We start from the raw sequence: 14,033 nt of genomic DNA, 5'->3' as shown, positions 1-14,033 counted from the left end.
TTCACCAGATGATGCTGGGAGAGGCTTGCCAGGCTGAAATTCAACACTGCACCGTGGACGTGTGTCTATAGCAGCTGGGCTGGGTTGCCATGTGTTAGGATAGGAAAGCCCAGCCCTGTATTTGAGGTGTGGTAAGCATCTGGTGAACAGGGTTCCCATGTGTCTAATACTCTTAAACCACAACCGGTGCCCACTCATAGTGACCCCAGGTACAACAGAGGAAACCCGTGCACCTGGTGCATTCTTAGTGAGTTTTTTAAAAGGAGATTGCCAGGCCCTTCTTCCAGGTCAACTCACATATTGCCATCCTTTTTGTTAGCACCTGAACACAGTAGCCATTTGTCTTACCCAAGGACTCTGCTTTAGTGGAAATGATGTGCAGGCATTCTCTTGGGGTGAATGCATTTTTTAGGGGAATCTTCTAGACCTTGTAGGTGTTTAGTATCTCAGCTCCCTGTTCTCTGAGGTTGCATAGAAATGATGATGTTAGAATTGGAGGGCTGAAGGCCAGAAGGGACTTGAGAGAATCTTCTCTCTGCCTCAGTTGTTGCTGGAAACCAAACTAGACGTGGAATCTTGAAAAGGAAGTGTCTCAGTTTTATCCAGGGACAGGAAATGCCACCATATTTTTACACAAAGAATGTGTACAATACAGTGTATACGAGCCACATGCAACCCCTGCACTGTATTAGTTTCCAGTGTATATTGTGCACAGTTTTAGCTGTTGTTAGTTGTTGTTGAGTCTACTATGACTCATAAACCTGTAAACTGCAGATCTGAACCATGACCTATCCTATGACATCCTCAAGCCCGTTGTTATGGTACCTATACCAGTCTGTTTCGTTGAAAGCCTTCCTCTCTTTAGTTATTCCTCTGCATTTTCCAGCACGATGTCTTTTACCAAAGGCTGATCCCTCCTGACACCATGCCTGAAGTATGTGAGATGTTTCGCCATCCTTTCCTCAAAGGAGCACCCTGGTTTCACTCCCTCCAAGACAGACTCGTTTGTTCTTTTTGCAGTCCGTGGGCTATTCCGTACTCTTCACCAATACCACAGTTCAAGGGCATCCACTTTTTCTTTGATCTCTGTCCGGCTTTCAGATGCATAGCAAACAATTGAAAAATACCATTACATGAGTATATTATGTATTTAAGGGGAAAAAAAGTCATTATCACAGCACAAAGACAACTGGGCCATTTCACTAGTTTGGTATGTCAAGCTCATCCAAGCTCCTACCTGGCAGAAAAGAACCTCAGGACTCGTAAGAACATAGTGACCTGAGGGTCCATAGTATCCAGGCTGGGGCTCAGAGGAAGGAATGTCTGGGACCCCACATAAGTCAGAGGCAGTGGCAGAACTCGAACCTCGGCCTCTCTCCTCCCACATCAGTGTATCTGCAACCTCTGAAGACACATTGTATTTCTCGTGTTGTTCACGATGAAATTTCATGGTTGCTGTCTGTAGGGGAGGGGGGCTGCATTTGGATCCATGTGGTGATAAGCAGGGCTTACTGAGTGGTGTCACAGATGGGGCAGCCTGCAGGAAACCCTGTCGGGGGTGGGAGGAGAAGAAAGGAAGGGGCAGGAGGGTAGGGAGAGGAACTCGGGATGCCGAGCGGTTGCCTGCCAAAATTCTTCAGTATGCCTTGTCTAGCAAAGCCGGTCTCCAGCCGAGTAAATACTGTGGATAGCTGACGGGCTGACAGCAGGCATCAAACAGTCTTAAACTGCCCCAAATCCGCAGCGCTTTTGAAGCAGCAGTAGAAAAAGGATGCCTGTGCAGAACAGAGGCCTGGAACTTTGAATAGTTTCTTCCAGGCCTCAGGATGTCCTGATGAGGTATTAGAGGAAGTAATTCAGGAAGAAAAGGACAAATAACCGCCTCCATCTGGAGGCTGACCCCGGGGCTGGCCGGGCCACATGCACAAGGGCCAGCATGGCCCTGCTGTCACCCCGAAGCTCCCCAAAGTCTACCTGCCCACCTCCACTCGGGGCATCGCAGGGCCCTGACCCCTGGAAATAACAGACATGTAATTTCTTGTTTGCTTCAGGGCACATGTCAAACCACACAGTGTCCACCGTGTGTGGGTGAGATCTTAACTTCCCTCTCTGTTGGAAAGGTGCTCGGTAAATTGGAAATCATTGCCTGGACTGTCATCCCCTTCCGAGGGGTCTTCCCCGTGTCCCCCTAAAATCAGAAGCCTGTAGGGCATCAGGGCCTGAAAGAGAAACGTCTGAATTCACCCATCCTCTCTCTGTTTTGCTTCTTCCCCTTTAGGGTTTGGCTTTGTCACTTTTGAGAATGAAGATGTTGTGGAGAAAGTCTGTGAGATTCATTTCCATGAAATCAATAATAAAATGGTAAGTTGGTGGTGTTTGCGCTGAAAGGCAGTTCTCTCCCTCCCCCCACACACGCACACCTTTATCTTATAGAATGTTGCTACCACTGTAATGCTTGAAGGTGGTCAGGGATGGACATCGGGACTAAGGGTTCAGCCCCCTAAAGGGTAGCATTTAACGACAGTGGTTGGAAAACCTGATCTCTAAAATGAAATCTTGTCAGCATTGTGGGCCATACAACAGCTGGCAACCTCACAATTCCATATGGACAGAAATAAGCAGGCTATGTTTTAGTAAAACTTTATTTATGGTTCTTAGAATTTGAACCCCCTATCACTTGTCACAAAAGTATTTTCTTGTGGTTTCTTTCAAGCATTTAAGAATATTTAAAAATCCATTCCGAACCCATAGTTATACTGAAACAGGCCGCTGAACAAAGGTGGTGTGGGTCCAGTTCATAATTTGCTGACCCCAGGTTGTTTGCTTGGCTGTTAAGGGGTACGTCCTAGATACGTATTTGGGGCACCATGTTATTTCTCTCTGGGCACCCTGCTGGATAATTAACACAAACCCTCTTGCAGTTCAGCTCGACGATTTCTGCTTTCATTATCAGTTGCTTCCTTCTGTTCCCTTAGCCCTTTTAAGTTCCATTTCCTGCCCCACCAACCTCTAGAAAAATAGAGGATGGATTGTGGAAAGTTTAGGAGACCTCCCGGAGAACTGACCACCAGAGGGCGCCGTGTCATGGGCAGAGCCTGCATGTACCCATGTAACACCTCAAACTCCTGTCTTTTAATTGAGTCACATTCACACACCCTCATTGCCATGGAGTCAGAACCAACTCGAATGACCCTCCATTATTGGGTCTTGGAGGCTATAAATCACTCAGGAGGAGATGGTCCATCTTTCTTCCTGAGAGCAACTTGTGGATTTAAACTCCCAAAGAGATGCACGTAGCCTTTGAGTTAACAATTTGACTCCTTAAGGACTTCACCACCCGAGTTCTGCCTAAGAGAGAGCTTGGTAGTAAGGAGTTGGCTTGTCGACCCACAGACAGGTGGTTCAGATCCACCAGCAGCTCTGCAGGACAAAGATGGGCAGTCGCCTCGGTGCAGTTGACAGCCTCTAAAAACCCCCTGGAGCGAGGAGCCGGTTCCAGCGCAATGGCACAGAACAACAACAGCTACTCCTAACCAAATAGGGGGTAGCAAATATTTTTATTGGTTTCCAAATTTGGGAGCTGTCCAGTTGTTTCTGAAACCATCAGCAGGTCCTTTGGAGCCAAAACGTTTTGGTTGGCCGGAAGAGCCCCAGGAGAAGAGAGGGGGGAGGTTTGTACTTCACTCACAGTCTGAACTGGGATATTTCTCTCCCTTTTGTCGAAACATCCCTAGCTGCTGAAACATGCATTCAGATATGCGTTGTATACCGGGCTGACGTTGCATTCACCAACTTTACATTCAATAATAGAGCTTTTAGTGGGGATAAGATCAAAGCAATCTGCTTAGCGTGTGGTGCTATGGGCCTGATTCAATATTTGACTTGCTAATTTTTTCCCGGGGCACTAAAATAATATTGTTCATATTGTTCCTCACCATCGTATGCATCTGAAATGAAAATACCGCTTCTTTGCATATTCTGCATTCGAGATGTACAATCAGGCATTAAAGTGGCCCCAGGGAGAGACATGTGACCCACAGATCCACTCCTAGCTTCTCCTGCCCCACATTTAGGTGTCTTCGCATAGGGACTTGTCTTCTGGGTTAGTAACTACCTGTTGTTTAAAACTAGCGTGTCAGGGAACTTGAAAAGCAGTCTACCTCCAGTGTCCTGAAGGCTTGTTTCTGTGAGCCCTGTATTGACAGACTCCTGGGAGAGCTGGGCAGCTGGGATGGAACGGGCAGCATAGACACTGGCAGACACCACTCCTGTCCTTCCAGGACTGAACGGTTCATTAGGGAAGGCCCGGTGCCGACTGGCATGAGACCATGCTGTGTGCCACCACCAGTGCATCCCTGTGGCCTTTCACTAACTTTTTTCCCCCTTCTCTTAACTCAGTGCCTTTTAAATCTCAAAGTGACATTCACATAGCATACATTTTAAACTGGACAATTCTCTTTAAATAATACACAACTACCTCTTCTGTAGCTTCATAATATTTTCATCACTCTAAAGTAAAAACCCTCACCTGTTAAGTCATTACTCCCCAGTCTCCTCTCCCTTTAACCCCCAGACCCCAACAGTCATTCTGTCACATTTTCAAGGCTTTAAAATTTTGGGGCATAAACTATCTTGCTCTCAAGAAGCTGCTGCTGGTGAATTGGAATCACTGACCTTTTTGGTTAGTAGCCTGACACGTTTCACTCTAAGCCACACAGTCGGAAGTAAATGCTACTTTATGTTCTCTTCTGTCATTTTGCCTATTCTGAACACGGTAAGTATATGGATTCATCCAGAATGTGATTCATGCAGAATATGACATTTGTGTCGCATTTCTTTTACTTGGCATACTGTTTTTTGAGGTTCATTCATACTATAGCATAAATCAATGCTGCAGTACTATACCTGAGTAGTATTCCATTTGTCTGAATACTATTCCATTTGTCCATCTCTACCACAGATTGTTTCTTTTGTTGATAGACGGTTGAGTTGCTTTCAGCTCTCACTAATTGTGACTACACTGCGGTGAGCATTTGTGTGAATGTTTTTACTTGAAAACCCTGCTTTTTGTTCTTTGGGGATATTAAAATCCATAAAACCATGCCCACTGCCAAAAAGTTGATCCCAACTCATATCTTCTGTTAGGTTTCTGAGCCTGTAACTCCTATGGGAAGATTTCTCCCAGGGACCAGCTGGTGGATTCAAACCTTTTGGTTAGGAGCCTAACATGTGATGGCACTATTCCACCAGAGTTATATGCCTGAGATATTATATACTGGTGGAATCCTGGCAGTAGGAATACTAACATGCTCTGCAGCAGAAAGGTTGAAAACTCTAGTCTACTCAGAGGTACCTTGGAAGAAAGGCCTGGTGCTCTCCTTCTAAAATCAGCAACTGAAGACACTACAGAGCCCAGTCCCACTCTGATGCATGTGGGGTCGCCATAAGCTGAAATAGCTGGTGGCAATATGCCAAGGGTTGGCGCCATCACTGCTGAGCCCTTACAGACTTTGAAATGAGCCAGGGAGATTGGTGGAGAAGGACTTTAGTCTCTTCACAAACCCAGTGGGGAAACTGAGCCCAGGGATGTGCCCCGGAACTACCTGATAGTGCAAGGGGTGGGTCTTGAACTTACTGGCTGCCAAGTAAAATATAAAAACAGACATGAGTTTTGAGCTAGGAGAGTAGAAAAAAGGTGCCCCCAGGTGAGTCAGGGAATTTTAGCCCCAGAAGGATGACAGGTGAGCTGGCTTGAAGCCATGTCCTGACCTCTTCACTCTCACCCCCTTCTCTGATCCCACAGTGGTAGCTGGCTGAGTGGGTGCGAGTAACTGGTGGGAACTGGCATGTACTGTGAGGACTTCGGTTTCTCTTGCGTCTAGAGCTTGCTCTTTAAGAGAATATGTGAAAATGGAAGGGGATAAGAAGACAAGGGGGCAGCATCCCAGCCGGCTGGTATCTGAGCTTTGGAGAGGTCAGGCCAGGTTTGCCACCTAGCCCCACCAAATGGAACCTAAGGGGTCATTTAGAGTTACTCTGAGCAGGGTCTCTGAGTTCGGGTAAAATGGGGTGACGGGGCCACCTCTTGAGTTTTGGGGGACCAGATGTAATAGAAAGCTTGCTGGCACTTGTCATCGTCGATTTTACACATCCCCTCCTGTGTAGAGATGAGGGGAATTTAAAGGGTGTCAGTAGAGGAACCTGAATTGTAAATCGCTTTGTATTCTGCTATGCTGGTTTCTACTTCTGAGGCCCCCAGAAAAGGAAATGAATTTAAACTGAGCGATGGACAGAATTCCGATTGGAGAGCCGGAAACTGTCTGAGAACTGCAGGACTGCCAAGCAGGAACGCGACACCCGCGAGGATGTATGAGGATGTGTTTTGTAAACTAGGCTCTGCTGTGAAGCTGTAAAGATGGACCTCGTTTAACCCTCACCGTCTCTGTGCAGCAGGGACGGGCAGGTCTCAGCACCCATCTGAACACACCTGGGCCCCCAGTTCCCTCCTGACAATACCGGCTCTGGAATTGACCTTGAATCCAGAACTTTGCTCCTCAATCCAGCCTCTATGTGTTTGGCACTTGGTGGTGGCTGTTAGGCGCCTGTGAGTCTCTCTCCGCTCATCGTGACCCCTCGTGCAGCAGAACGCCGCCTGGCTCTGCACCGTCCTCAGTCATTGCTGTACTTGAACTCGTTGTTGTAGCCACATGTTGCACCATCTTGTGGTGCCTCCTTATTCATGAACCAAATGAAGGTGAGGGACAGTGCGATAGTGAGGTCCCAACAGCATTCCCAAGGCTGACACCTCATCAGATTTGATTGGTGACTTCTCCAGGGCATTTGTAAACTATGAGGACCCTTCTCTGCCACCCAGGAGGGCTGCTGTCAGAGGCCTGAGATCCCAAGAACTGCCCAACCCATCCTGTGCAGCCCCTGCCATGAGATCATCCCCAATGAGCCCCTGGCAGGGGTTGGTCAGCAAAGCCTCACCCCCCTGTAGACACACAGATCCTACTAGCAGCTAACATTGTTGAGTGCTAACAACATCTGCACTTTCTCATTTCATTTGGTCATTGCCCCTACTCTGATACAGATGCTCATCATAATCCCATTTTACAGATAAGCATAAATGAGGCAGAGGGAGGTTATACAAGGTCCCATGGTCAACAAATGACAATGCTAGAATTCAAGCCCAGAATGCTATGCTCCAGAGCTCGATGTTTAACATCCACTAAGCTATTGATCCCCTCCAAGGAGTCCTGGTGGCATGGCAGTAAGTGCTTAGCCACTAATCAAAAGGTTGGTAGTTTGAAGCCATCCAAAGGCTCCAGAGGGAAAGCTCTGGCAGTTTGCTTCCATAAAGATTACAGCCTAGGGTGGGCGGGGAGAAGGGTGCAACAATGAATGAATGGAATTCCAAAATCTCTGTAGATGTTCATGGAAATGAAAAAGAAAGAAAGAAATTAAAAAAAAAAAAGATTACAGCCTAGGAAACCCTTTGTGGCAGTTTTACTGTGTCACATGAGGTCCTTGTGTGTTGGAATAGTCTCAGTAGCACCTAACAACAGCAATATGTGCCTGCTCCAGACAGAAAGAGACGTCAGACCATTGGTTACCCCTCATATACTTAGTCAGCCATATGTGACCACATGGGTCCATGTTCCCTTAGGAAAGGAGCAGAGGAGACAGGTTACCATACTAGGTTCTCCAAGTCTTTTCTTCTGCCTCTCCAGTAAAACAGCAAGGGACAGAGGGGCGGCTGGCCACCGCCTGTCCTCAGGCTTGACCCCATGAACAGAGGGTCAGCTCCTGCCTGGGCTGGGCACAGATTAGAGTGCCAGACAAACCCAGCTCTTACCATAAACACACATGCCCCAGCAGGGCCTCCCCTGAGCCTTTGGAGAGGGCTTCTCTCTGGTCATTGTGAGCCCCAAGTAAAGCCTCCCACCTCCTGCTGTCCCCTGATTGGAGCAGCAGGGACACTGCTTGATTAGTTCCCAGAGCTCAGCTCCAAGTAGCCTCCTGGTGTGAGGCAACTGAGGGAGGGAGGTGGGCATTAACAAAGAGCCGGTTCAGGCCCACCTCAGTGTGGAATTAGGGGGACAATGTGACCTTCACAGGGTGAGACTTTGGGGTGCCATTTGAAGGATGCCTGCAGGATAAATGTCTCAGATCTGTTCTCCAAAAGGAAACCAGCCTTTACTCATTTATCACGTATGATTTCCTATCACCATGGCATCCGCACCCCACTTTACACATGGGGACATTAGGGCTTCAGGTGGAGAGGAACTTGCCTCACAGGGACACTATCAAGTGATGCAACTGGGATTTGAACCTGCATTCTTGATACCATATATGAAAGCATATCTATGAAAAATCCAGTTATGTGACTGATGAATGAATGTAAGGGTTCATCCTGGAGAGGGTGAAACCAGACTGCTCCTTGGAGGCAAGGATTCCGAAGCTCCGTCTAACATACTCTGGGCATGTTGCAAGGAGAGAACAGTCCTTGGAGAGGGAGGTCATGCTTGGGAGAGGGTGGAGGGATAGTGCAGGAGAGGAAGACCCTTGATGGGATGGATTGATAAGGGTGGGTGTGTCAGAGACAAGGTGGCTCAGGATAGAGCAGGGTTCAGAGCTGTTGTACATAGGATCTCTGTGAGTCACAAGAGACTTGACAGCACATAACAACAAACCCCTTAAAAAGATAGGCTAACACAGTGCCTTTAACAGTGGGCTTGAGCCTATCAGAGATTGTGAGGATGGCGCAGGATAGGGCAGTCTGTTTTCCTGGGGTCTCTCTGAACAGATCTCTTGTCATAGTGACACTGTGAGTTGTAGTCGACTTAAAAGCACCTAACATCAACAACAATGAAATTTATTTTATATAATGGCTACTACAGGACTGGGGAGCTCTGGTGGCCTAGTGGCAAGAAGCTGCAATCCCAAAGGCATGTGGTTCGAATCCCAACACAGGAGAAACATCTCCTGTGCTATTAATTGCCTCTGAAAACCTGTTGATGGGTCAGCTATGGGTTGGTTCCAACTCGATGGTACACAACAACAACTGCAAGACTGAGAGTCCCTGGGTAGTGCACTCAGTTATTGCACCCAGCTGCCAACTGGAAGGTTAGAGGTTCAAATCCAGCCAGAGGTACCTTAGAAGAAAGGCCTCGTAATCTACGCCACAGTTCTGTTGTGACATCTAATTGGAATGGCCTCATGTGCAAGTCACACTACAGAGTTGTTAGAAAATAGTCCCTTCTCTGATATAAGATCCAGTTGGCTTGTTTGATTTTCTATTGCATTGGTTATGAAGAGGTATCTAGAGCCCCAATGTCATGTAGAAAATGCAGTCTTAAACCCTACCTGGACCCCCAAATCAGAATCTGTCTTTTAATAAACCTCGGTGTGGGCGTTAAAGGCTATGCAGCCCTGGCCTAGGATCTCTGCTGCTGGCAGAGAGAGTGGGAGCCCTGGGTTGTAATTTGCTTACCCTGTACCCCGAGAGGGGACCTGAGAGTGAAGAGGCCAAGGCCCTGAGAGCGTGCAGCTGGACCAGACGGCCTGGCCTCAGCCGGTCTGGGCTCTCAGCACCACCCCATGTGGCCTACGGGGTAACAAGATCCTCTCAAGGGGACTCTGGTGCCAAAGACTGTGTGACGGGCATCTCTCTGAGGAGGGGCTAGACCCTTCTGAGTACCGTGGATGTGCCCTCCTCCCTGGCCATGCATGACCTGTGGGCCATTTAGGGCAGGGTGGCCTTTGAAACCCATAGATCCAAGCCTCAGTCTAGGCTGGCATGTGTTATCTGTGACAGGTACCCCACCTCTGCCCGTTACCCCCTCTGTGAAACAGGAAGGTGGTGATGGCTGCCTTTTGGAGTTTATGAAGAGGCCTGATCTGGTTCCTGACCCTTAGTAATCTTTGCTTGGTCTGTCGTGCTAACTCTGGAAGAACCAAAAACTTCCTTAATAACAGTTTCCTCCATTCGATCTGAGCAAAGGACCAACAAGCTAGAAAGAGCCATGCAGTAAATATTCTACTGTGTTACAACCTCTCTGCTACTGAACTGTGCTGCTGTGATGTGGACACAGCTATTGTCAGTGTGTGAACTGATGAGCGTGGCTGTGTTTAAATAAAACTTTATTTTACAAAAACAAAGACTAACTGAATTTGGCCTACCGCGTGTAGTTTGCAGATTTTCTGGCCTAAATTAATCAGACTCCAAGTAGGCAAGTTAGGGGGATTTCCTTTCTCTGTTGGCCAAGTAAGGACAGCTGTGTGGGCAGCCGTGCTCACTAATGAGCGAGCATTTTATTAAAAACTTTGTAGGGGGGTAGACGACCACACAGACACTGGGGTTTAGGCAGCAGCATTCTTAGGAGGAACTCCAAACAGAGAAGGTGACGGGGAGTGAAGACGCATTCAGAGCTACGCGATGTCAACCCAGGGGACCTTCCTGGCAGTGGGTGTTACATGCACCTCATCTATTATGAAGTCAGATAGCTGTATGCCCACCACTTTCTAGCTTTGTGACCTCAGCCAAGTCATCTGACTTCTCTGTGGCTCCCTCTTCTGTAAAAGCAGGGTAATGAGGGCACTTCAGAGAATTAAAAATTGTAAAGGGTTTGAACAAAACCAGGCCATGTTTCCACTATGATTCTTCCATTCCTTTTGCTTTTACCACAAAATTACTTTTATTGAAGAAATGTGTAATCATACCGTTACACATTATCCTTCCTGATAGACAAGTCAGTACAGAACAGGGATTCATAGCCTGGGCAGGATGGGGACCCTGTCTCTTGAGCATAAGGGGGTGTGAGTTGGGCCTTATCAATACCACTGGCTGGTCCTGAAGAGGGCACTAGCCCCTCACCCCCAGACCTAAGATTTTCCAAGTCTCAGAGGAGCTGAGTCACATCTCTTGGCTGACTCATGGGAGGTTCTGAAAAGCCTGCTTCTAATAGCATCTGGCAAGATCAGAGGTTGCAGCCTTCAGTCAGAACCCAGGCCCACAGGGCTGAGGTGGGGGTTGAACCTCTGATGGGAAGCGTCTAAGTTGGAGGACAGGAGGACTTAGAGAACAGAAAGGCTGGAAGTGGCCCTTCAGGCTGTGGTGCTGGGCCAAGCAGTCCAGTGAGGCAACCCCAGGCAAGGGTGACCATCTGGATGCTTTTCTCTGGCTGGGTGCCCCCGTGACTGGGCACAGAAGCCCTCCTTTGGGCTCCTCCTCTGCAGCCCACAGATAGAGAACTTTCCCAGGAGCCAGCCTGGCACACGGGGGGGGCGTGTAATGTGGGTGGAATTAACTACGCTCTGTGTTCACGATCCTATTTGTAGCATCATTCTCACTCGTAAGCTAATTTTAGCCATCCATTCTGCTTCTGTTGCCATTTATAAAATGAGAATGTCAAATGCAATATTAAACAAGCAGGATGAAGGCAAAAAAAAGGAAATGCCAGAGAGGCATTTAATAAATGAACCTCGTGTTTATGTGGGGAGGAAGTGATCCTGCCCCCCCCACACACACGTGTGCATACAGTACCACACATATGCACATAGCACCATGTGCATGCACCATATATGTGCAGTGCCTCACACGTGCATACAGCACCACATGCATACACCACACGTGTCCAACATCACACACATGCACACAGCACCACATGCATGCATCACACGTGTGCAACATCACACACATGTGCATAGCACCACATGCATACGTCACACGTTTCCAACGTCACACATATGTACACAGCACCACATGCATATACCACACATGTCCAACATCACACACATGTACACAGCACCACATGCATGCATCACACATGTCCAACACCACACACATGTACACAGCACCACATGCATGCATCACACATGTCCAACACCACACACATGTACACAGCACCACATGCATGCATCACACATCACACACATGCACACAGCACCACACACGCGCTTCTGAGGAGCACATGATGGGTGGATGAGGTGAAAGGATGTGGGGCAGGACTCCTGGGGGTTGGTTGGGGAGTGTCTGCTGCTTTGGGGGGAAGTAATCCCATGAATGGGGAGATGGGCTTGTACTGCAGCCCAGTCACCCGGGATCTGTTTGCCCTTCATCTGTCCTTGGGTGGCATCATTGCAAGAGAACCCGAAGGGTGATGCATCCTCCCAGTATCATGGTCCCCAGAACTTCTGTGATTTTTCCACACGAGCTGCCTCTGGGGATCCCTAAAGACCACTTGGGGTGTAGTTCAGGAGAGTCGGGCATGGGAGACCAGTGGAAGAGGATGTTTGTTCCCCACTCGCTTCTGTCCTTGGAGGCCCGGACAGCTTTCTTCTGAGTCTTGGATGTACAGACAGTTAACACTGTGCTTTTAACAGAAAGACATCTCAGAATAAAGGCCTGGAGATCTCCATCTCACAAATCCACCATTGAAGACCTTGTGAGGCACAGTTGTACTCAGGGGCCCGTGGAGCCCACAGGACTTGGGATCCCCGTCAGTGTCAACTGCTTTACTGACCTTTTTACTTCTCAGCTACTTGCCTCACTTCCCAGGAAGTCAAAGCAGATGTTCAGCTTGCATCTTTTATTCCTTCCCTTCTGCCCCCATATAAATGGAGAGATTAACCTGGCCCGTGCAGGGTCTCCAGTGAAGCCCGCTGTGGACTGGGGTACGCAGGCAGCCTTGGGAAGTATTTGGGTCCCTCCCGGAGGCTAGGGCTTCCTTTCACTTTGAAACGCCCTTGCACATTCTCGGAAACAAAACCAAAAACAGCTGCTGCTGCTGCCACCATCAGCTTTTCCCCGCAATAGTGCAGCCCTGATGCTCCCTGTGTGCACCTTGCTGATGAAAGCAGGGAGGTGGAGCTCTACCTGGCCGCCAGGTAGAGGAGGTGAAGGAGAGAGGGGTGGCACTTTGCCAGACGTCAGTGCAGCTGCTTTCTGTCCACCTCTCTGCTCCCTGGTTCCTGATTGCAGTCAGACAGGTGTGAGCTGGCTTTCTCACCTGTAGCCCCACCCTTACCTGAACTTAGTGAGGATGAGAATGAGGTGTGACTCCACTTAGTGTCACAACCTTTATCCAGGGCAAGCACTTTCCAGGACTAGCCTGTCACCACAGTGCTGTAAGAACTACTGCAGGTGAAAAGCCTGAGGCTCAGAGGCCTGGGCAGCTGGTTCCCTCCGGAGAGCCAGCGAACAGGCTTTGAACTTGGGGTGATTAACTCTGAAGCGAGACTACTGAGTGACAAACAAGGCCTTGCTTTTGGATCCAGGCCTAGTGGAAGGCTACACTCATGGGGTACACATCTGGGAGAGTGTTGGTGATCAGCTCCTCACCCCCCATTGCTCCATCTCTGAGTACTTCAACGGGAGGAGCCATGTCATGCTACTCTTAGGTGATTTAGAGTCATGTTGGTGTCCATACCCAAAGTCCACCTCATGTATAAACCACAGCCAAACCGATTGCTGTAAACCTGTTGTCACTCACCTTGACCCTACATGTGTCAATATAGAGGATTTTTTCCTTAGTAAGTTGCCAGGCCTTTCTTCTGTGATGCCTCTGGGTGGAATGGTTGAGCTCTCCAGATTTTTGGTTAACAGTCAAGTCCATTTATTTGTGTCACCCCAAATTCCACCTCACTGACATTGTACTTACGTGTTCTTCATTTGGTTCCAATTTAGAGTGACTCCGGAGGACAGTAGAATTCCCCATGGGCTAGTCTATTACATTCTGTTCTATTCTGTTCTGTTCTATTCTATTCTATTCTATTCTATTCTATTCTATTCTATTCTATTCTATTCTATTCTATTCTATTCCATTCCAAGGATGAGTCCTGGTGGCACACTCAGCTACTCACTGAAAGATCATTGGTTCAAAACCACTAGCCAGTCCATGAGAGAAAGATACGGCAGTGTTCTTCCATAATAAATGTTGTATGCTGTCAAATTGATTTTGACTTATAGCAACCCCATAGAGTGGAACTGCCCCAAAGGATTTTCTGTATAGTAACCTTCCTTGGAGGCA

General features: G+C 48.2%; 1 protein-coding gene across 2 annotated transcripts in view; it reads left to right on the top strand.

Moving 5' to 3' along the window:
* The window catches only part of MSI2 (musashi RNA-binding protein 2), a 493,957-nt gene that overhangs the window by 414,142 nt on the left and 65,782 nt on the right, over positions 1-14,033 (top strand). For both annotated transcript variants that reach the window (XM_006889256.1, XM_006889257.1), the window contains exon 7: positions 2,279-2,361. In XM_006889256.1, coding sequence (XP_006889318.1) covers positions 2,279-2,361 — 83 coding nt within the window. The remainder of the gene's footprint in view (positions 1-2,278; positions 2,362-14,033) is intronic.

The sequence above is a fragment of the Elephantulus edwardii genome, unplaced genomic scaffold (genome assembly GCF_000299155.1).
Source record: "Elephantulus edwardii isolate Elephantulus edwardi_28Jun2011 unplaced genomic scaffold, EleEdw1.0 scaffold00077, whole genome shotgun sequence".
In the NCBI taxonomy this organism is placed as follows: Eukaryota; Metazoa; Chordata; class Mammalia; order Macroscelidea; family Macroscelididae; genus Elephantulus; species Elephantulus edwardii.
Note: the sequence above shows the minus strand (reverse complement) of the source record. Positions and strands in the feature narration are given on the sequence as shown.